Source organism: Gasterosteus aculeatus, chromosome 4 (genome assembly GCF_964276395.1).
Source record: "Gasterosteus aculeatus chromosome 4, fGasAcu3.hap1.1, whole genome shotgun sequence".
NCBI classification, from domain to species: Eukaryota; Metazoa; Chordata; class Actinopteri; order Perciformes; family Gasterosteidae; genus Gasterosteus; species Gasterosteus aculeatus.
Genome location: NC_135691.1, coordinates 20576194 through 20598740, shown reverse-complemented (window position 1 = coordinate 20598740; position 22547 = coordinate 20576194). Strand labels below are relative to the sequence as shown.

At 44.4% G+C, this 22547-nt stretch overlaps 2 protein-coding genes across 2 annotated transcripts; both read right to left on the bottom strand.

Annotated features, from left to right (window-relative positions):
- Positions 1 to 5064: 5064 nt before the first annotated feature.
- Positions 5065 to 12395, bottom strand: rnf103 (ring finger protein 103). The gene is made up of 7 exons (XM_040174651.2): positions 11158 to 12395; positions 10038 to 10186; positions 8878 to 8993; positions 7669 to 8091; positions 7433 to 7565; positions 7121 to 7207; positions 5065 to 6586 (listed from the first exon to the last, which is right to left on the bottom strand). Exons 1-7 carry the CDS (start codon positions 11381 to 11383, stop codon positions 5693 to 5695), a joined length of 2028 nt encoding a protein of 675 aa, XP_040030585.2. The 5' UTR covers positions 11384 to 12395; the 3' UTR covers positions 5065 to 5692.
- Positions 12381 to 22325, bottom strand: abhd18 (abhydrolase domain containing 18). The gene is made up of 15 exons (XM_078100965.1): positions 22153 to 22325; positions 21040 to 21203; positions 20505 to 20613; positions 20032 to 20116; positions 19838 to 19938; positions 18773 to 18848; positions 18382 to 18466; positions 17742 to 17769; positions 16723 to 16861; positions 16560 to 16649; positions 16059 to 16160; positions 15511 to 15737; positions 15288 to 15424; positions 14427 to 14589; positions 12381 to 13714 (listed from the first exon to the last, which is right to left on the bottom strand). Exons 2-15 carry the CDS (start codon positions 21125 to 21127, stop codon positions 13657 to 13659), a joined length of 1488 nt encoding a protein of 495 aa, XP_077957091.1. The 5' UTR covers positions 21128 to 21203; positions 22153 to 22325; the 3' UTR covers positions 12381 to 13656.
- Between the last annotated feature and the right edge of the window lie 222 nt (positions 22326 to 22547).

The window sequence follows — 22547 nt, the reverse complement described above, 5'->3', positions numbered from 1 at the left end:
AAATAGATTCAGCCTTGGGCCGTTGTAGGGCTGGACCCAGTCACACTTTACATTACATTACATTACATGTCATTTAGCTGACGCTTTTATCCAAAGCGACGTACAATAAGTGCATTCAACCATAGGGTACTTTAGAGGTTGGCTCATGTCTTACTGAGGTTGTGACGGTTTTACAGCAATGTTTCCCCTGCCATTATATCAGGGAGGCCATTATATATTTCTCACTCATAGGAAGCTGTGGCCAAAAGTCTGTTGGATTCCACATTCAAGAGGGAACATTTTGGCAATGCGGGCAAAGTAAAAATATGTTTTCAACCACATTCTGAAGCTGCTTTATGCGGTGGAAATCCTTATGAGGAATCAAAAACATTGTTTATTACAAACTAACAGAAAAATCCTAAAGAATACACAAATCATCTAACACAAGCCATGAGCACAGACAGTTCAATGGCCGGATTCACCTGAAAAGGAAAGGAAGTGGTTTCCTACTCCTGTGGAGAGCAACAAAGTCTGGCCAAGAGAAACGGTTAATACACATATACATGTGTTCCAATTAGAAGGACACCGCTGCCCAAGGAACTTCAGTCGGATAACAAGTGTGGAGGAATGCACACGTCGACATACCCCCAAGCCCCCTTCAGTGTGACCAAGACAATCATTGTTTGAAAGACATACAATTAGAACACTGTGTCCTTGTGAACCGGTTTTCGGTCCAGAATGTAGGTAACTACGTTATGAGGGAGGACACAGAGTTCGCAGGAGAGGTTCCTCAGTTAATGAGAGATCCACAGTGCGCATGAGATTGACTCTCTTCCAACACTTTCCTTTCTAGCATTTCAGGCTCCAATCTAGCCTGCCACATACACACTGGTGTAAATCTCAGAAACCCTCCAAAAAACTCATGAAACTTAATCAGCGATATTGAAAAAGGTTGAATAAATATAGAAAAGCTTTTTTTTTGGGGGGGGGGGGGGGGTTTCAATATTCATTTATATTCATTCAAGCATAAGAGGTAGAAAGCTGGAGAGTTGTGTCACCCCTCTCCTGAATGAGCTGAATATGTTAATAGCTGAAATGTGAAGGCCCTGAAAACGTTCAAAATACGTACAGAACAAATAGAAAGATAGCTAGAAAATGCATTGGAATGCTGAAAGCTTAAAGCCGAATGCTAACATGGTGTGTAAGTAATAGGAGTGAAGACTGAAAGCTAGAGTGGGGAGCATCTTTAGTATCTGGTTCAAAAGATATTTATATTTTGTATTAAGTTGTATTTCTGACAGACATATAAGGATATCTTGGCGTTGGCGGCAGAGTCTTGGTTCTCTGATATATCCTGTTGTATTACATCACATTTTATTAGCTTTATAAAGTTCTCATAAAGTACAGAGAAGGTTTGATGCAGCAAATTAATCAGTTAATATTTTAATGGGCCTGCCCAGGAGCTCCACATTCCAACTCACAGTATGGGAAATATGGTCCACACAAGCCATCAGTGAAAAGGCCTTTAGTTGTGGTGGAAAAGGATTAACCCAAGGCTCATCAGTGGGTCCCACTCATCCTGCCAAGTATTGATGTTTCTGGATATGACAACACATTTGTTTATTTGTCATGATGAAATAACACCACTATGAGAACAATATGCAGATCCTGGACTCAGTCAAAGGGGTTAAGTGTGTTTTGTCAATACGTTGTTCAATCAAAATGATTGTGTAAACATTCACCTCAGCTTAACCACAACAATGTCATGGTGTTGTAATTTAAATTTCCTAATATTATTCATGAATCAACCAAATATAATCCAGAACTTTTTGAACCATTAGATTATAGCTACAGTTTATTATGAAATCATCAAGATACAGTCTAGGTATTAAAAATAAATATCCACATGCATTCGGCCAGAAGCTGTGAGACTCGAGGTCATGTGTCTGCCCCTCTGAATATGAGCAGCGTGAAAATAAGTCTACGGTTCAGTCAAACTAGTGGAATGACAGTTTGACTTTGAAGACGCAGACAGTTTAAACTGGACCGAGATGTCATCATGTCAGACGATTCGACTCAGGCCAGTGCTGCGTTGACCATCGTCTTACACCCAGCTCGTTTCCCTCGACAAACTGAACTGGGATCAATGGTGTAAAGCCTTTGAATGGAAGCTATCCACATAATGAGAGGGACCAACTCTTCCACTCATGAATTCAATTATCTAATCATTATTCTTTCCAGTGGTACAGGCAGAGGGTTAGGTCGCTAGGTCAAAGCCTCTAGGTTAAAGGATTCATGGTTGCCTTTATGTTAATATTGAAGGACTTTGAGCTTCATGTTGGATGCACTTTCATCCAGTGAAACACAAAGTGCTGTGCGAATGAGGAAAAGCAGTCATGTCCTGTTAGCGAATGTGTTAACTGATCTGTAAGGTCTGTTCACAGTTGCAAAGGAGGACACCTGGGAGCCTGCTGAGAAATGCTTTATACAGCTGCCACTCAAGAGACCGTCATTGCGTTGTTGAAGACTTTCTTCGTATATAATTGGAATAGATTTAATTGACTATAACTTAGGTATTGTTGCTTCTCTTTGGCGACTGTGGGTGAGTGGGGAGCACGGTCGTCCTCCAATCAGAGGGTTGTCGTTTCGATCCCAGGCGCCGCTAACCTGCATGTTGATGTGTTTTTGGGGAAGACACTTAACCCAACATTGCTCCTGTAGCTGCGACTCAGTGTGTGAATGTTAGTTACTGATGGCAGGTCTCACTGTGTATGGTTCTCCTGTCATTAGTGTATGAATGGGTGTGAATGGGTGAATGATGTCATGTAGTGTTAAAGCGCTTTGAGTGGTCAGAGGACTAGAAAAGCGCTATACAAGTACAGGCCATTTACCATTTGTGTACGGTGTCTAACTTCGGTCGTTTATTATTGTATTTTTTAAAAGAATTGTGTTAAATTCATATTAGTATTTTTTTGTATGTAGATATTCATCTATGTATGTTGGGGCGTTACTCAATGAAACAAGTTTTTAGAATCTCTCTCTCTCTTGGTGTAGTGTATTTTTATGTAGAAATGTTGAGATCAAAACGATAGTTATAGGGGACATATTTGGCTCACTGTAAGGTTCATACCATTTGGGCACCTGACTATTTCAGACCCGCTCTCAGAAAAGCAGCCTGCTCTGATTGGCTCAGCTCGGCAAAGGCAGTTGTCAACTCATAAGTGGAGACACTCAAAGGAGGGCACGGCCGGTACAATAAGCACAGGTTCAGAATAAGCTTTTATGGCACCAGTACTGGGATTCTTTGCGGCATTTCACTCACACAAACTATGAATCAAACAGCATCAGATGAGATAACGATGGTCCCAAAACTAGATTTGGATTGATAACCTCTTGAAGGAACGGCATCAGGTCATAAAACCCATATAAAGTCAGTTGATATTGTGCTTTAGTGCTGCAGATTCCTAAATAAAATCACCACATTCTATGCACTCCACAGAGAACATGGAGAGGATCATCCTGCTCCAAATGAAAGCACTCAAAGGCCCCACACACATTTCAGATAACAGGACCGATTCAGACTTATTGGCTCTCTATCATCTGGCTGTTCACTTATTTGATCTATTTCGTAACACTCTAGATCCCATCCATGTTTGGCCTATAGACTGCGTTGACTGTTGTTGTCCTCTCCTGTGTGTCAGATGAAACCACACTGTGACTTTGATGGGAGCCACAGCCCTGCTCCTCTATACAGACCCTTCCCACCCAGAATGATGAGAGAACCACCTGGCAGCGCAAAGCCCTCCCCTGCCCTGCCCAGCGCACACTGACCGAGGACAGGAGGGAGCTGAGAGATAAGAGTTGGGCATTCTTAAAAGTTAACCAATCCGGAGTGGATTTTAAGAGCTCGCTAGAAGCTCCACCACAGGTGTGATATTAGAACGCTATCTTAGGCTTGTTGTGTGTTTGCCGAAGGGCGCGGGCAGTCTTATTCTAACATCAGCATGTCTTTCATACGGTTCAGCTCATGCGGCTCTAGTCTTCTTTTTTACCAAGACCTACAATACCAAATGTCAGAATATCAGGTCTTTATCTTTGATAAATTGAGACAAGAATGATTCGATGTAACAGTTAATAACAACTTTGTATCTGTTCTTGAGCTGATTAGGAATCAAACCATAATCGAGTAAAAAAAAAGGATACAGTTCCGCTAAACATCAGCACGGTGTACAATCAGCAAACATGATGACGACCGACTGAGGCTCTTTGATTACTGCACAACAAGCCGCCTATGAGCAAGGCATCAGCAGAAACACAGACTGCAGCTCAGCTCCCGGCGGTCACTATGGAGATTCATGGAGGAAAAATAAAAGCACGCACTGCTAGCAGTGGAGTGATTAAAGAGAATACCACTGTACTGCATGGTTGGAAACCGTGGAATATTTTAGCCGTTGACTAACATCTGTAGCAATCTCTAAGGAAAGTATTTAATCATTATTGTAAGTCGCTTTGGATAACAGCGTCAGCTAAATGACATGTAATGTAATTATTAAATAATACCACGTGTTTTTAAAGGTGCATTCATTTATTATTTTTTCAACTCAACACAACATCGACTCTTAGCAGTTAGCAGCTCTAACTGGGTTGGCTTAGTAATGGAGCTAACCTGATGCTGTGCGGCCTGCTCAAAGTCCCATGCAGATCTGGTGGTAGATCATCTCATCTCATATAACATTATAGTATAACTATTGCCTAATAAATACTATTTTTTTTAAGATTGTCAAAAAGCCCTTTGACATGGTTTAGTATTGTGGTGAGTCCAGGCAGAGTGTTGATTCTGTTGGGCCTTTATCTCAACGACTCCAAAACCTTTAGGATTCCTTCATATATGTGGACCTTTCTGCTGATATGTGATCGAACATCTGCATGTGAGCAGCCTCTAAGCCGTTTTCAAACTGCAGAACTAGCGCAGTGCACTCCATTTCAGGAGATTGCAAGTCATTGGAACAGAATGTTGCGGAGTACCTCAAAAGGTTCGGTTCTCCATCCCATCACCAAGCTGGCCCTCCCCTGAAAACAACTGCATGTGATTGGGTTGTAAATGACACAGTACTCCCTTTTAATTGCACTGGACACATGGCCTATGAGATGTGATAGGGCGGGACACATGTGAGAACAAGATGAAGATGGGGAGGAGGAGCAGCAGGTAGGGCTGTTTGACCACCTTCCGTGTGACATTACACACAGGTACATCCATTCATTGAACGTCTTTCCTGTGTTGACCAATGGTAGCGTTCATTAGCGAAGAACATCCAGTTTCCTCCAATATATGACAGCTCTAAGCACAACAGAAAAACATACAGCATGGAGGTGCTTGCATGATACAGGGCATACGGAGCAGTTTATGGATACAGTTGGAAAGTATTGGATCAGATACACTTGTTTTCTGGCCTGAAATCACACCATGTGGAAAAAAATTCTCTAGTGGTTTCTGGGTGAAAGATGGCAACACCAGAAATAGGTTTTTATTGCACTACGAAGCTGAATCCACACCCTCCATATACAGAAAAGCACAGTTACACCCCATACTACTTTTGACAATAATGGAAGCAGGCTGATTGATGGCAACAGCAGTCCCGATCACACCCACTAGCAATGTCTCCTGCTCCTCCACCACCACTCAAGCTGCGATGAACAGGACGGGGATTCACCTTCAGTCCTGCACTAGCCTTCCAGCCGGGCTCTGTGCGCCTCTCTGCAGCTTCTTCTTGTAGCTGGGCCAGCGGCACACCGGGCAGCAGTGTCTGCCTGCTGCCAGCCACACCACGATGCAGTGCTGGTGGAAGGCGTGGCCACAGGGCAGACCCAGCAGCAGCTCCTCACTCACAAAGTTCTCCAGACACACAACGCACTCGGAGCACTGCAGCATGCCACAGGGCCACACCGACCAATCACAGAGGCAGCCATCCTTCAAGGCCCTGTCAGCAGAGGACGAGCCTCTGTTTCCATGGCGACAGCAGAAAGGCTGACAGCTACTGCTGCCGTCCATGCTGTTGCTCAGGGACAGTTGTGCGTTGCTGTGCATCTTCTCCCTGCTTTCCGTGTCTGAATGTGAACTATCCGTCTCTTCATCCAGTCCCCCACCAGCTCCCTCTCCCGTTTCCTCAGCAACCGACCTGAAGCTCCAGGTTGGCAGTGCTTCAATATAGTCCATGTCTATTAAGGGGCGAAGCCAGAGATCGGGGAAAGCCAAACGCTCTAATAAGAAGTTGGGGTCATCCTCCCAGTCGGAGTGGTCGGACGGGACATGGTGCAGCGATGCGATTGGGTGGAGCAGATAGGAAGTGTACCAGTCCCAGAGACTGGCAAGCCACTCCAGGTTGGTGGTGCTGTCCTCTTGGCTCCTCATGCGACAGCGGCGTTTCTTCTCAAAGTAGTCGACCAGCAGGCCGTGGGCCAAGTAGGTGGAAAGAAAGAGAGCTGGGTGGGACGAGTAGAAGGTCCAATCAGCTCTCACCAGGCTGGCCACCGTAGTGGTGTCGGTATAGCGAAGCAGCTTCAGGCTGTAACCATACAGTGTTTCCAGATAGGGCAGCTGAAGCAGAGCCTAGAGGATTGATCAATCACTGATTAGTTATTATCACTTAACAAGTTGCCAGCTTTAAACAGGAGACACGTTATTAGGACCATCTATAATCGGGAAAGGGACATCATAATCAATAAAGTCAGACCATTGATTGATTATTTAGTTCTCTCTTGCACATTTACAATTAACTTCATATTGTCTGTTTGCATAAAATAAGGGCGCGCACAGACACACACAGAGTGGTGTTCTCAAAAATAATCCTTCCAGCCGCTAAACTAGATTAAGCAGCTTCCAGTGCCGTAGGTTGAAGGTAGCAGTGGATAAACGATTCAATGACACCCTTTCATATTGATGCGTATCAGCGGTGTGATGTGTAGCCATTGGAAAGGATGGAGATTGCGGTGTTTCCCCCAGGCTTACAACTTCAGGAGGGGTAGTAGTTGGGCGAACAGAGGAGGAAGGGGGCGGGAGATTGTATCACCTACATGTTCAACACAAGGAAAATGAGTGGAGGACATCAGTTGAGAGAACTGCGTGGGACAGAAGATTTCCTACCAAAACAGGAAGCCAGGACACCAGCAGTATGGAGTTGTAGGTTCCAAGAGTTCGGATCAATACCACAAATCGTTTCACGGTTGCCCCCTGTTCATGGAAATGAATACATGAGTGAAAGTGGACAATAAATACAGAACCTGTTTTCGCTCTCTCTTCTACTATATTTTAAAATCTGCTTTCTAATTATAATACTAATCTGTATAGTAAAGGCCCCACGCATTGATTACTGATGGGGTTTTGTGGACTAATTGGACCAATGAGCAGACCTGGCTGTTTCAACTTAAGAGTTTTGAATAGGAAACAGGAAGTGACCTGCGTGATGAAGAGGTCCATCCAGGCAAGCAAGTTGATCAGGACCAGACTGAGGACAAACAGATCATTGACTTCCGGCTGGATGGAACGCAGGAAAGTATCCATGGCAGCCAGTGACAAGAACTCCCCAGTACTAAAGACAGGAGAGGAGTGGAAGAAGAAACAGACGAATTAAGGGTATTTCTAAATGTTTGTAACAATAAAGGACCCATTCCCTCCCCATGTTCAATCATCACCTATTGCCATAGCGATAGATGCCCTCTGGCATCTTGAGAATGTAGGCGGTGTTCTGTGTCACATCAATCTCTGACAGGATGCTGCGGTTGTTCCAGCCACGCACATCCACAAAGATGAAGTCAATCCTGCCCGTGAACTTGACGGACAGCGCGGAGAAGAAGGCGGGCGGCTGGGATAGACGTGCAAACAGAAACATCTTCACCGGGTGGGCCGGGTCGGAGCGCCATTCCTCCACCAGCTGCTCAGATTGACGCAGGGTTTTGATTCGATGAGCCACGTGTGAGGTCATCCAGCGGAAGATGTGCTCCGTTTCGATGCGTCGGCCGTTGTATTCTTTTAACATGACTTTACCCTTTGATGCTGACGTCTGAGGAACAGACATGATCAGAGTGGAGCGCTGCCAGCCGCGCTTGATGCATGACCTGGTGAACCCAACACAGAAGCAGCTTGTCAGTAATACACCATGCTCCTTACATTAACTTCAACACTGGAACTGATAGCGGTTCTCTGAGGAATACCACCATTTAAAGCAGATACCGCTATGGCGGACAATAGCATGTAAAAAGATAACATTAAGAATGGTTGATGGTTTGAATTGATTTCAGGGCAATGGTGAACAATGTTAGTCTATCAAACCGCCAACAACATTGTGCCATATTTGTATCCACTCTGCAATGATAATAATGTGTGCAATATTAACAACCAGTCAGTCAGATTTGTATCATATTTTAGTTTCTGATATTTGTAGTTGTTTTTTTTATTGTGCCTTTCCGGTTTAATCACTTCTTATTATATTTGTTTTGAAAGTGTTTTTCTACTTATGTCTCTGGTTTATTATTCTTGTGCTGTCCACTTTGTTGCTGTTCCCGGTGTGGGACTAAAGGATCATCATTATTAATAAGGTAAATGGACTGTACTCGTATAGCACGTTTCTTGTCTTCCGACCACTCAAAGCGCCGTAACATCTTTCACCCATTCATACAGGAGCAATGGTGGGGTTAAGTGCCTTGCCCAAGAACACATTGACATGCGGCTTAGCCGGGCCAGGGATCAAACCGCCCACCCTCTGATGGGGGGGACGAACACGCTCCCCACTCACCCACAGTCGCCCAAGGTCTAATGGCAATAATCATATTGCCGCCAAACACAGGGCATCTCTATCAGAAATGACAAGTATTGGTGCACTTGAAGGAGGCCCTGTTTCCAACCTGTAGTCATTAGAGCAGTTGAAGGTTCCAGTTCTGATCCCAAACTGAGACACTTTCTGCACCATCTTCCCCCAGTTGGCTCGACTGAGCAGAGCTTTCCGGTCTTGGGCGATGACCTGCAGGCACACACAGGGACATGGCATGGTCAGACAGATAATACCCAACAGATCTGTTAACCCTTCTTTGGCTTTATAGTATTTTTATGGATCCATTTTGTGTTTGCTTTATCCCGTTTCAAACTTTTACAGCAAAGCCTTGTTATTTTGGCCCATGGGAGGCAGAACGTGGGCTGTAACGGATAGTGGAAGCCGTGTCCCCACACCGGATATTAACATGTGGTCTGTATCTGGAAACAATATGTAGGTAAGACCATCTGATCTCTGGATTTGGAATTTGCACCTGGCATGGATGTGAATTGGTGAATGACGACATGTAGTGTGAAAGAGATTAGGCGATTTTGTTTAGCTGCTTTGGAGCTAATATGAGCAGAATGAGTCAAGTTAAATTGCTCACACTCAAGTAGAGATTAATTAGAACAAACTGGTGAGTAAAAGTCGTGATCTCTGGCCACAGACGACCAACTAGCCAGACCTGGAGGACAATGGGTTGTGGTTTTTGAGGGGCAAAAGGGTGAACAATGGATGCTTTTGAAACCTTGAATGCACTTTGCACGTAAATAGAATACCACAATACCAAAGACAGAGCATCAAAATAGGAAAAAAATGTAGTATGTATGCCACTGGGATACTGGACCAAAACTTCCTCCACATCTTGACAGCGTCACAGAACGCTGCTTTGTTCCATTTGCTATGCTGCAACAAGTTGGGCTGCATTTCCACTGACCTGCTATTGAATGTCTTCCAGGAGATTCACGGAAAACACAACCATTCACGACACGCTATGGTAGAGGATGTGGTTTTAGTTGTATTATCAGGCTGATCAATACTCTCGCAGCTCAGGACTGCTTCAATCGCTACTGTTTATTCAGTAAATGAATCAAACTGGGAATTGAGCAGATGAACTTGTGGCAGACAGACTTTTACCGTGTCTTTTGTTTACCATGACTTTTGTTTAACATGCTCGCAGCATTCTGACTGTAATGTTAAACAAAATTCCTGTTGTATGTAGTAGATAAATAAAACTTTATTAAGTGCCTTTACCTGAACGAGCCATATCCCATCTTTAGTGTCCTCCACTAATTCATAGAAGTGCATTTCTCCACTGAAGTACGTTGTGCTGGCATCTCCTGCCTCCGTCTGCTCCGTCTCTTTCTTGATGGCCGAGTACAGCTCGCCCTGTGTCAACTCTCCTGTGGCGGGAACAAGAGACAAGCATGACTTGGAAAGGTCTCAGGACGTGTCCTCTTTCCTCTTTTAACAGTTGTTATCTAGTATATTTATTTCTTCTTTCATTCCAAGTGAAAATAGGTAGGTAATCTTTAAAATACAATGATAAAATAAATAATAATAATCTTTACATTACTTGATTTCATCTCATTGAACATTGCTGAACAAGTACACAAAGTAAACCAGGTAGACATGTAAACTAAGTTTAACCTGAACCTCCACATGCTCACTTGAATATGTGGTCTTCAATGTGCAGACATGTGTGAAGATTTTCATCCCATTCATGAACTGAAGGTTCTGCTGATCTTGAAGTTAAATATCAGAATGAATAAATAGCATCACAACTAGTGTGGAGCCAATCGCTGAACCGAAACAACATTTATTTGTGTGTGTTTTAGTACAGGACATTTGATAAGTTGACTCAGCCCAGTTCTAGTCCAAGAAAGCAATTCCATGTTTGTGTCAAAAGCCCACAGAGCACGTGATGCTGGAGACACAAAACACTAACCACCGTGACCAGTCCGCGGAAAGGTGATGGTGAACATTACACGTTGGACATGTCCCCAAGCGTTTCTGTCCCTAAACAGATTGAAGTCCTTCATCAATAATTGATTGGGCCATTACTCAGTATCAGGTGGAAATGTTAAATGTTAATTTTATGATTACATATTACAGATGTAACGTTATATCGCAATGTCCTCCAAATATTCTCACCCTTTTAATCCCACTCACACAGTCCAGCTGCATAACTATACAAAGCCATTTTATATGCCCATTGTATAGAAACATTGGAAGTGTAAATGGACGTGTTGTATTATTTAGATCTGATGGGGGTTTTCTACGTAGGGACTCGGCCCGACCAATGGATCGCGAGCGCAGGTACCCGTATGGCGGATTCTGGGCCTTGCTCGCATCAGACTGAAGCAGACCGTACCTGATTTCTCGACCAGATCGCTGACATCCTTCTTCTCAGCCAGTCCGGAGTATCCCAGGCCCCGACCCTCCAGGATGGTCTTCAGCTTCTTATAACTCAGAGTCACTGGATCCACCAGCTGAGTGGCGAACATACCGGTCTCATACCAAACTACCGCCTCAAAAATCCTCGCTAGCATAAACAACACTATGAAGTACAGGAGCAAGAAGAATAGCTTCAGCCACATCTTACAGCTGGACGAGAGCGCTGCTGCCACGCCGTGACGTGTCCGTCATGCGTGTGTAAGTGAGTGTTTGCGTGCGTGTGTCAGCGTGTGACAACCCGACAGGCTAACGTCACACGGCCTCCAATCCCCGTCCAGCGTTACCGTTACCGACAATAACGTTATTAGCTAACTAGAAAACATGTTTCTCCGACATGCGTCGTTCGTTCGCGTGTTCACTGACCGTTAACTTCCGTCACCAGTCATTTACATCCATGAACCCTTCAAACAGTGACAGCTAGCTCCCTAGCTTAGCATTGCAAGAAGGCCCATCTATTAGCCAAAACAAACGGGCCGCGTCAAGCTCGCGCGTCTGCGGCACGCGCTGCAGTTTCCCGCTGAGCGTCAGTAGCGCGCGAGGACGCGGACAGCTGCTGTGCTCCCGGATTCCACATTAGAGAATAACATTGATGACGGATCGGCTTTTGCGCTGCGATCAGCTGGTGTAGACGGAACAGCTGACGTCATATCCGCCTCCACTTCACACACGTAAACAAGCTACAAAGTAAAGGACTTGAACCCTATGCGGAAACCCTGCACAATACGGTTATAATTCTGGGTAATCAGATCAATTATTGTTATGTGAATTCAATTCAATCTATTTTGAATCGCCAAAAATCACAAATTTGCCTCAGTGCTTACAATCGTGAAATATAATAAGCAAACCACATTATTGATTGAACATTAGTATTATTAAAGGTGTCAGGATGTTAAGGGAGTCATGGCACCTCGTTCATTTTCTCAAGCCATAGTCACAGCAGCGGAGACGTTTTCCAAGAGAGGATGTCGCTTGTGAGATCTTCTGGCTCCCTACATTGAAAATATGGTTCTAACCCTAACAATCATTGGCATCAGGTACATCTTCATTACAATACCTGCGGATGTCAAGATCCCAACTGCTGCTTTGTGGTTTATCTGACCCCAGGGCATGTAATGTCAGTGACGCAGCTAATTTAAACAGTTTTTGCATCACTGTATTTATTCATGGTAACAGTGAGACATCAGCACCACCAAGAGGCCACACAACAAAAAAATATATTGTCATCACTTCCATCTAGCACTGTGAATAAAAAATAAATCTCTCAGGTCTCAAATGTATTAGAAAAACTAGTAGCACTACATGGCCCCATCTAATTGAATGTGGAAAAAGTCTTTTTTTTTACACATTGGAAAAATTTGTCTGGGCAGAAACTCCCGCCCTGGGTGAAACGGCTTTATACTTCTCCCATGGCTTCCATCAGAACCAACTATACCCACTATTGTTTGCTACCGCTATTAAGCTGTGAGTGATTGTACTCAGAATGAGAATTTAATTTATTGTCCAAGTAGGTGTACACACACGAGGACTTTGACTCGATTTTATTAATCTTAATCTTATTGTACACTCTGGTCAGACTCTTTAAAGAACTGGCCAACCAGATCTGACATTGAACAGATAGTTCCCCCTCACGCAAACTACCAGCTTCTGTAGGTCCCCTCCAACCTGTCAGCGTCTACCAGCTGCTCTCAGAACAGTGACTTTACGGTACAGTTCTGTATTCAGGTTATAGATCTCTGTAAGGCCTAATTACACCTGTAATTAGCCTCCACATCCTTTCCCTGTCAAGAGGCTGCCACTCATGCCCATATGGTTTGGTCGTGACCTTCTCTGCAATTACTGAAAAGCTCTGACCAACCGTTCAATCAGGCAGAAACAGCAGAGCGACAGAAGGAAGACCACCTAACCGATACAAACACATATTTTTCAAAAGAGAGAAAAAGAAAGTTTACAAGCTTTATGAGGTGAGACAAGTTGCGTTTACAGGTCCTTCTGATCTAATTAATACTGCTTTAAAATAATTTGAGCGGTTGAAATGTTGGGTACCAATCAGTTGACCGCGGTCGGAGAGATCATTGTCATGACAAGCTGCATTGTGTCCTGTATTTTCCTTATCTGTACATGTAGGTAATTTTCATTTTAATACAATATTACAGGCTGTGCGTGTTTCCTTTTGAGAGTTTCTCCAGGTCACATATTGTTAACATAGAGGTCCAGTAAAAAACAGGAGAACATGTGCTGCAACAGGGTTTAAAGTCCAATGCAGAAATATAGGCCTGAGTGTCAATATTAACACAACGGGTTTTAGTCACTTTCTATAATGATTTTATATGAATAATTAGAAAGGGCCTCTGGCTTGGGGAGAGAAATGTCCAGCCATGGATCCTGGTGTTGTTCTAGGGAGGTAAGGACTCTCTGGCTACTGCAGGTTGGGATACTTCAGGCAGAACCGGTCGAATGTATCGTATATGGCCCGTCTGGAAAGAAAACAGATCTACAGTCATTTTTATAACAACAACGAGGAAGAAAAATGTGACACAACAAAGACCGGCTCGTATCAAAGTGCCGGGGGATTTGACCACCTCAAGGGAGTCGTTTTCCTCATGACACAAAACAATAACAAACACAAGGTGTATGTCTTCTTTTTCACAAGCTACCTGCTCTAAATCCAGGAGGTCCTAATTGAGAACTATTAAAGCGATATGGTCAGAATACTTATATGACCACATGGTTACATTGGGCCCCGTTCCTCGTACATGGCTAACAGAGAAGGACGAGTGGAAAATAGTAGGAAAACATCAGGAAGATACTAACAAAGTTACTGAAAGTTCCTGGTCTGTGAGGGTATGAGGGTCCTCATCACAAGTTATATAGGTAGTCAATGAGTAATGGAATATTTACAACATAGTTACAACTGCAAAGAATGAATCCAAAACTGTTCAGCTGACCCGTTTTTGAATATGCAGAGGAAGGAGGCTGGAAACGAGAGGACGGCTGCCTGTGTGTTACAATGTTCTACTGAAATAAATAAGCGCAAAGTGACTGGCGTCCTTTGAAATGATTGAATCATCTGGCTTTGGGGGATGTAGTCGTTGCCAATCATAAGGCCAAGTGCAGTGAGGCCCGCTGGTGAAGGTGAAGTTTGGGTTTGATTTGCTTAGTCTACAGTGATTCATGATGGTAGTTTACCTGAAGACATTCTGTTTGAACAGATAGGCACTGATGTGTCCTCCATTCAGATATCGGACTTCACATCCTGGCCAGATCTCTTGCAAACTGAGGACGCCTGCACGAGGGATGTAGGCATCCTCTTTGGCCTGTACGCCGATGATGAGACTGGTGTCTACAGGGACTAAGACAAAGGGAAGGACACGTGCAGTTTATTTCTGTAAACATGCCACTGGGACACACCACACCTGGACGTAATAATGAGGACCATTATTCAGCTCCGCTTTGAGCAAGTGTGAGAAAACAAAAACCCATCAGACTTGACTCCACTGGTTACCAGATAGGAAGAATTTACTCAAGAGCACTTCATGGTTTCACACTTGTATTGCTCAATCACTGATCTCCTGAGCAGGGAAAGCAGGGACTCCCTACCAGTCAACAACTTCCCTTTAGCTACACAGGTGCCAGTGTTCCACTGTCTCTGGCCTTGCCTTGCCTTTCGGGTACGTGGCTTCTACCCCTGGGACCAACTTGTCCTTGGATAAAGTCAGAGATGAGATCATCTTTGGTCCTTTACGACTGGATGCTCAGACTTTTCAGGCTAACCTGTCCTTCAAAGACATCCACTCACTCACATGGCATCAGTTTGGATATGTAGCTTGTAGAGTATGGTCGTTAAAACAGATACTAGCTGCTTCTGTTTTGGGTAAGGACCGATGCTTCTTCCAGCATTATCAGACTTGCACTAGTTTTTTCAGAGGCTTTGAGGAAAGCCGCAACAGCGATGAGATACATTCCTCTGGTTATATTGGCTTTCGCGTGTCATATTTGTGGTACCAATGAGAAACATTTGCATATTGTTCGGTCTGCATTCAAACTTACCAGAGAAGTTGGCCATGTGTGTGCATTCGTCCATTACTGCCTTCATGAAGCTTATCGACTCTTGATGTAACGATGGCCGATAGCACTTGGATGAATCACTCTTCTTCCCATGCAGTGTGTTGTTTGCATTAAGGCCTCTAGGAAATCAGTAATAATAAACTAAGCCTCACATAATGACTTAAACATATCCAGCAACTTTCATTCTAAACAACCAATTGCTTACCTTGGTTGAGTGCCCAACCTCATTCCAGTGTTGTGGAACAATTGGTCGCCTCTGGTCCCGCCCTCTTCAAGGCCTGCACCAATCAACATATCCAGTCCAGCCTGAGCTTCCCCTCCTGCTTTGGAGGTCTCACCCACTGACGCGCTGACATCTCCAGACAGACCCAACAGATGCTCCAAAGAGTCCACAGGCTTTGGAAAGTCTGGACCCATCTTAAAGGAATCAGCCTGATGAATGTGGATGCAGCCAATGTTTGGATTAATCCTCATGTGTTTGGTAAATTCTCCAACAGAATCCTCATTGCTGCTCAGGCTTTGGCCCAAGACATAAAATGTGGTCAGTGTCATTTCATGATGACATGAGACAAAGAAAAGATGAATACTGGGAGCATTTGTGAGCTCTTCTAGTAGTAACCAATACATTGTCCCAGTCGTTACCCTACCATTATATTGGGGGGGGGGGGGGGGGGGGGGGCGCCCGAGCACCCCCTAAAAGGTCAGGCTAATACTAGGTATGAGGAAGTAATACAAAGTAGAAGGATGACAAACCCCACAGTAGTCCAACAGCTTGATGATCTCCTTCTCATAGACTGAGTTAATGGCGTACTGCTTCTCCAGCTCGGTCCAGTTCACTGCTTTGCTCAACACTCCCTAAACACACACACACACACACACACACACACACACAAAGGGTCATACCTAAAGGGGGACAATATGTGATTGAAAGCAGTTACACCCAAGGGGCCACACTTCTGTTTCCTTAAACTAAAATAAAAAAAAGAAGTAGAAGCTCAGAATTTGTTTGCAGTAGAACCGAGTCAAAATTCTTTAGAGGCGAGGTTCATATTTACCATGGCCATCCTGAAGATAAGAGATACGAGACAGGGAGCATTTCCATCCTCTCAGCATGGCAACGCCTGAGCTGGAGGGCGGGTGCTGTATCTGAGAGCTGATCTGACCAGAGGGCCCGCTTACATGGACCAATACGCACTTGTAGTGCGCAGGGAAAGCAAAGCAGTGCTGCTGTTTGACAGATGGAAAGAGCCTTACTGTGGTGAAGACACTAGAGGCTGTGGACCAGGACAAACACGGAATCAGAGGGATGGGCTTCGGCCAGTTGGTCACTGCTAGGGACGCCATCTGGACACAAAGACACACAAGACATTTTGGGATCGGACTCTAATTCTGAAAGTGTGCTGTTTTGATGACTCACATATCCTCCCATGGAGATTCCAGTCATTCCTAGAGGCCAGTAACCTTCTCTCTCCAGCCACCGGAGGAGCACTGTAGACTCCAGGATCAGAGCCCCTCCCATCACAAACAGGTCGGACACGTTCTTCAGACATGAGCGCCTGGAATACAAATCATGGTGCGGTTTACGATACACCTTATTCATCCCAGCTGTGAAGAACAAGTCCAATGAATTTCCATCTTAGTATGCGATCTTCTATGGACTATAGTCTTATACACTGAGCAGTTTGTCCAGCAGCAGTTTGCCTGAATTGGGGGTGTGGATTCGCTACAGGAGTGCACCTTTAACATCTGTGCAGCTGTAAGCACCAGCATAGACACATGTGGACACAACACTCAGTGATGAGCCAGCAGCTGCCACAGGTAGAGATGAATGTGGGTTGGGTCAGCACAATGGAGTGGTGGAAGGATTGAATCTTTCAAAGATTCTACATCTGTCAGGCTGTCCTGTATTTAGTACATGCCCAAGAAAGTCTGAAATTAAAAAAATGAAATTGTCCCCCCATCTCTACAAAAACTCCTTTCTGTCGCACTGCATTTGTGCCCGAACACATGCGCCTATACACGGAAACGTGCACATGCTCGAGAGGACAGAGCGCGGGTCCCACCTGGTCCGTTCACCCGACTACAACCAGCCCAGTTCTTCATAGCCCTAAATGAAACATCTGGTTCTCCCTAAACAAAACATCTGGTTGTTGCTGGCTGGCGGCTAGTTTAGGAAGCGCTTCATTTGATATGCAGAGGAGCTTTCTGTGAGCACAGCATACTTTTAGACCACAATACACTCGAGTCTAGACTATAATTTCATTCATGTCTATAAAAAAACACATTGTATATCCATTCTGCAGTAGGTAGCCTTTTCATTTAACGTCTCATATATGAAACTGAAATCTGGCTTTCATCTACATCAGTGTGAAATTAAAGCCAAAACACTTATCAACCGACTAGTTTATTGGTGTGTGTGCATGGAAGTGAACTTACAGTTGGTCTTTGGGTTTACGATAGCCATGTAAACGGTCAGTCAAGGAATAAAACCATGTTTCCAGACAGCAGACATTATATAACAACAAGATGGCCACAGGGTGGAATTCTGATTTCTGAATTCTTTCCTCAAGTCAGTTCCATGTGTGTGCCTGGTGCACCAACATTAACATATTACACATTGATTCATATACTTACTCCTCATTATTGTGTTCCATAATCATGGATGGTGATTTGCTTTTCTAGTCTACAACCACTCTGAGCGACCATACCCACCGACACCTGCCCATCGGGACTATCCAACATGTATTCATTCACACACCGGGCTACTGTGGGCAAGTAGTCCTCCAATCAGATTGGCAGTTTGACCCCAGGACCTGCTTACCCACACGTCGATGTCCTTGGGCAAGACACCCAACCCCAACACTGCTCCTGTAGCTGGGACTACAGTGTGTCAATGGTGTGAATGCTAGTTACTGATGGGCAGGTGGCACCGTGTATGAGTGTGTGAATGGTGACACCAAGTGTTTGCGTTTTGACTGGTCAGATTTAGCATTTACACTGCAGGAACAGCTACTTTTGAGGTGAACATTAGCCGGGCAGGTATCAAGCAGGTGTGAAAAAGACAAAAGAAGGATATAATACGGGTTCTCCAGAAGCAGCGAAGCCATTCCTGCCTCTTTGACCATGGGCCTGGCCATCAGGGTCCGCCGACGCCAGAAAAACTACACACACACACACACACACACACACACAGCAATAATGCTTACGCGTCAGAGAGCACAGAGAGAGAAGATAAAGTTCAAGTTCAATGATCTGTCAAACTGTTTCCAGTGGCAAAAGAAGACCAATGTAAGTGAATATTAGTTCATATCAAAGTCATTATTCATACAAAAAAATGTGAATAGGAAGGAACATCAACAATAGAAATAAAAGCAATATCAGAAGGTTAACTGCAGAAGCAGTATTGGTGGTATGGCTTGTATCATTGTGTTCTTGGTACATGCTGGTGGTAAAAGGTTCAGTCTTACATGGTCTCCGGTCCCTGCCAAGTGGATGCATACTGGTCTGTTCTTCTGCCACCTCTTGGGAACTATGAATTGGAACCTGAAACACACACACACACACACACACACACACACACACAGTGAAGACTCACTTGGACGCCAGCACAGAATGCACATTTAGACACTTACTTTGGAAAATAAGCTGCTTAGAGCTGGTGTTAGCACCAGTTTTCCTAAAGCTACATTTTTCCTGAGGACTTTTGAAGAAGTCCTGTTGATGTTAACGTTATCTGCTCACTTCGAAGTAAGACTGTGCAGAGACTCTGTGCTGAGGTCCCTCTGACCAACTTGCTCTTAAGATCTTCCACACCGTCGTCAAGTTGCTTGTGCCGATGACGTTACTCCGATGGGATGATCAAAGGACTGCAACAACAAATCGATGAAATCGATAAAATTTGATTGTTGTGGCCACGATTAATTTATATAATAATATTAATTAAACAATATCGGTTGGTTGTGTAGCGCGATTATTACGGCTCTCAATACGCAGATGATGAGTATATTTTTTCTCTGTGCGGACTGGTACGGTGTTTGGGGACCACTAGTGTAGATAATGCGTTCTATCAAATCCTGTTACGGTATCGGATTTGTATTTTTCTTATTTAAAAAAAAATAAATACTCATTATTCATACAGCTGAGGTCCCTTTCAATAAAAATGATGCATCTTTTTGTGCCCTTTATTTACAAGAGCCTATATATTTGTCAGATGTAAAGCTAGTTGCAGCCCTAGATGAGAAGAAAAACAGCGGCTTCGCTGACAGGCCGATCGCGGTACGTGTCTCTAGTAGAACCTTTCTTCTCCCGTTTACAATTGTCCGCCCCTCGCTGCGCACGGCGCTTCCGCCCCGATGGACACACCCCCACGCTCCTCGGATTTTTATTTTAGTATTATTTATTGTTATTTTGTCGTGTTTATCTGCCACACCTTCAAGACCGGATCGCAAAATATTGTCCACCATGAAATCGGTCCGTGAGGCAAAAAAGGTTTGGGACGGCTGGCGAGCAGAGGATGACATCATGTTCTGTACCTGGCTTTGACAGACTCTGGAGGCAGGATTCCAGGAACCAAGTGCTCCAGAGGAGAGAAGAAGAACCCATCGTGGATGTGACAGTCAACATGCTCCTCGGTCTGGACACACACACGCACGCACGCACACACACTTCTGTGAGAATACAAAGGTAGCTACACTAGTGAGCAATGAGGATAGAACACATGGAGTACCTTGTTTATGTAAACTGGATAGTCTTCTGGCAAAAGAGCCTTGCACTTCTCTCGGTTTCCAATGATCTTGCGGAACTCAAAGATTCTGTAAAAGACCAGGAAGGGAGAACATATCAGTTCATCAGTTCCATCACAGATTCCACAACAGCATTGAACTGGTCGGACCTCAAATCTACATCAATGTACATTATCACAAAGCGAACTCATTTCACGCTGAAAAATGAAATTGCCCGAGAACAACCTCATGGAAGTGATATATGACTATTTTCTGTCATTGTATAAGCAAACACAATTGATTACAGCGGGTAATTGGGGCATGTAGCGCATTATACTAGACCAGGGACATGCCGGTGGGACTACATCTCCCAGCTTCCCACGCCGCACTGGGAGATCCTCCAAGAAGCTGTATGTGCTGACAAGCCTCCGTACTCCTGGTATCTCTAGCTGTATAGTGTTCTGGTTTTGGTCCGTACCTCTTGAGGTCCTCAGGCTTCCCCCATCCCCCAATGAAGAGTTTGGAGAGGAGCAGCCTTCTGTAAAATACATCCAGTCGGCTCACCCCCATGGGCCAGGACCTAGCATCTGCAGAGCAACAGACAGCGTGTGTTATCTGCCATGCGGTGTAGCAGAAAGAAGTCAGACTCTGGTGCGTCCTTGTGTGCACAACACCTGAAGAAAAGTGGCTCATGGTACTTTCGTCACAGTTGTTGGTCTCAAGCAGAGCACGGTTACCCTGACATGAAGTCTTTCCTGTGGAGGCGCTGGCCATGTTATCTGCCTAGAGGATGCCTGTGCTGTATTGGATTCCTTCTGAATCTAAAAGATAACAATCGCTGCCTTTCCTGGAACAATGTGTTGCGCAATGATAAGAAGTTAACCTTGAACCTGAAATAACAATCATACCCTACTTTATAACGTACACACAACCTGTATACACAACCAGAGAATCAGTCGTTAACAAACAGTGCTGATTTGAATTTACCACACAGACAAATGCTGTGAACTCACTGCAGCCCCAGCTGTTACCCCCAACAGACCAGAATCCACCCATCTTTGTCCTTGGGGAGAGTGATCGGGTCAACGCTAGGGGCCACATACAAGTGGTTTACATGGAGTGAACGCTCGGAACCTGCTGTGTCAGCTCTGTGTGTTCAGTCTGCCTAGTGAGAAATCTGAAACAAACAGGTTTCAGATTCACGTGCATACAAGCTCAATTATGAATCAGAAGAGTAGATTTCATTTGTAAATGTGACCACGTCGCTCCACTTCAAAATCATTTTGAAAACATCACTTTGGGGGAATAATGACATGAGGTGTTAAAGTCCTTTTAGTGTTTGGAAGATTTGCCATTTATTAGTTATAAAGCATTTATTTTCAATAAACAAATTAGTTCCGATTACTTCTATGTTATTAATTAAAATGATTGATGGTAAATGTTTCAGGAGGAATGAAACGGACCTCGTCGTCTTTCTGTTTGCAGACATGAGGTAGAACGAGAACTTCAAAGTTACCACATTTCAAATGTGCTAAACATTACATTACATTACAGGTCATTTAACCGACGCTTTTTAACCAAAGCGACATACATTGCATTTTTAAACCATGGCTTTTACATTTTTGCCCAAATATGAGATGACGTAAAGACTTTGCTGTACTTTGCTTTCTCATAATATAAAGCACATTTAATAGCGCGAACATAACTCCTTCATGGATGGAATCTAGTGATATTCGTCCGGACCGGACTTTATTGTTGTGGTAGCTTCTAACGGAACGAACATTAACGTTAAATGGTGAATGATGTAAGATGCTACTTTGAAAGCTGATCCAACTAACGTTACATGAAGTTACATAATGGACCAATGTCAATCATTAACTACGGCCTCGAATTCAAAGTAACAACGCGCAGGTGCTTTTAAGCGCTATAGTCGCATGGCTGCTCTTCATGAGGAGTGCAGGAACACCAAGGCACCTTGAGATGAACCAATGACTTGTCCGCGTCCCAAGTGGAACTCGGCTAACAGAGCTAACGGAACTAGCCGCGATCCTCGGCGCTTTCACGCCGAACAGCTACGGCCGCGCGGGCAGTGCGCGGGTCGGACGGACGCGGGGCGTCGGCGTTACCTCACGCGCTACACGGACGCGTTCTCCTGCTCGACGTCTTCGCACCTCCAACAGCTCGCTGCCTCTGGTCCTCAGAGGACGAACGACTTGGACGACAAGCGCGTGTCAAGCTGCACGTACGCACCCAGACACGTGCGCCGCGACTTCCGGTTACACAAGTACTCTGTATATGTAAATGGATTTAACAGAACCCGGTAACGCCAACACCTGTAATACTTTCCTATCATTTTGTTCCTGTTCTAGTTAATTAATGGGCGTTGTTCTAACATCCGAACGCTAGAACTGTCTGTCCCTTCACCGTTAGATGGTTTGCCATGTGGTTATGTGTAAAAAGACGTCGTGATGAACTTGCTGTGAACCTCTCAGGGCTCAATGTAGTCTAGTTACATTTAAAA

Bases quoted from the DNA above. Each gene is read 5' to 3' on its own strand.
- abhd18 (XM_078100965.1), bottom strand. From the start codon at position 21,127: ATGTGGCCCCTAGCGTTGACCCGATCACTCTCCCCAAGGACAAAGATG. The intron at 16,862-17,741 runs GTAAGTTCACTT...TTTGTATTCCAG, and splicing joins CGTAAACCCAAAGACCAACT to GCGCTCATGTCTGAAGAACG. The intron at 14,590-15,287 runs GTAAGTTTGAAT...CCTTTGTCTTAG, and splicing joins ACACATGGCCAACTTCTCTG to TCCCTGTAGACACCAGTCTC.
- rnf103 (XM_040174651.2), bottom strand. From the start codon at position 11,383: ATGTGGCTGAAGCTATTCTTCTTGCTCCTGTACTTCATAGTGTTGTTT. The intron at 7,566-7,668 runs GTGATGATTGAA...TCCTGTCTTTAG, and splicing joins ATCTATCGCTATGGCAATAG to TACTGGGGAGTTCTTGTCAC. The intron at 7,208-7,432 runs GTCACTTCCTGT...TTCCATGAACAG, and splicing joins TGGACCTCTTCATCACGCAG to GGGGCAACCGTGAAACGATT.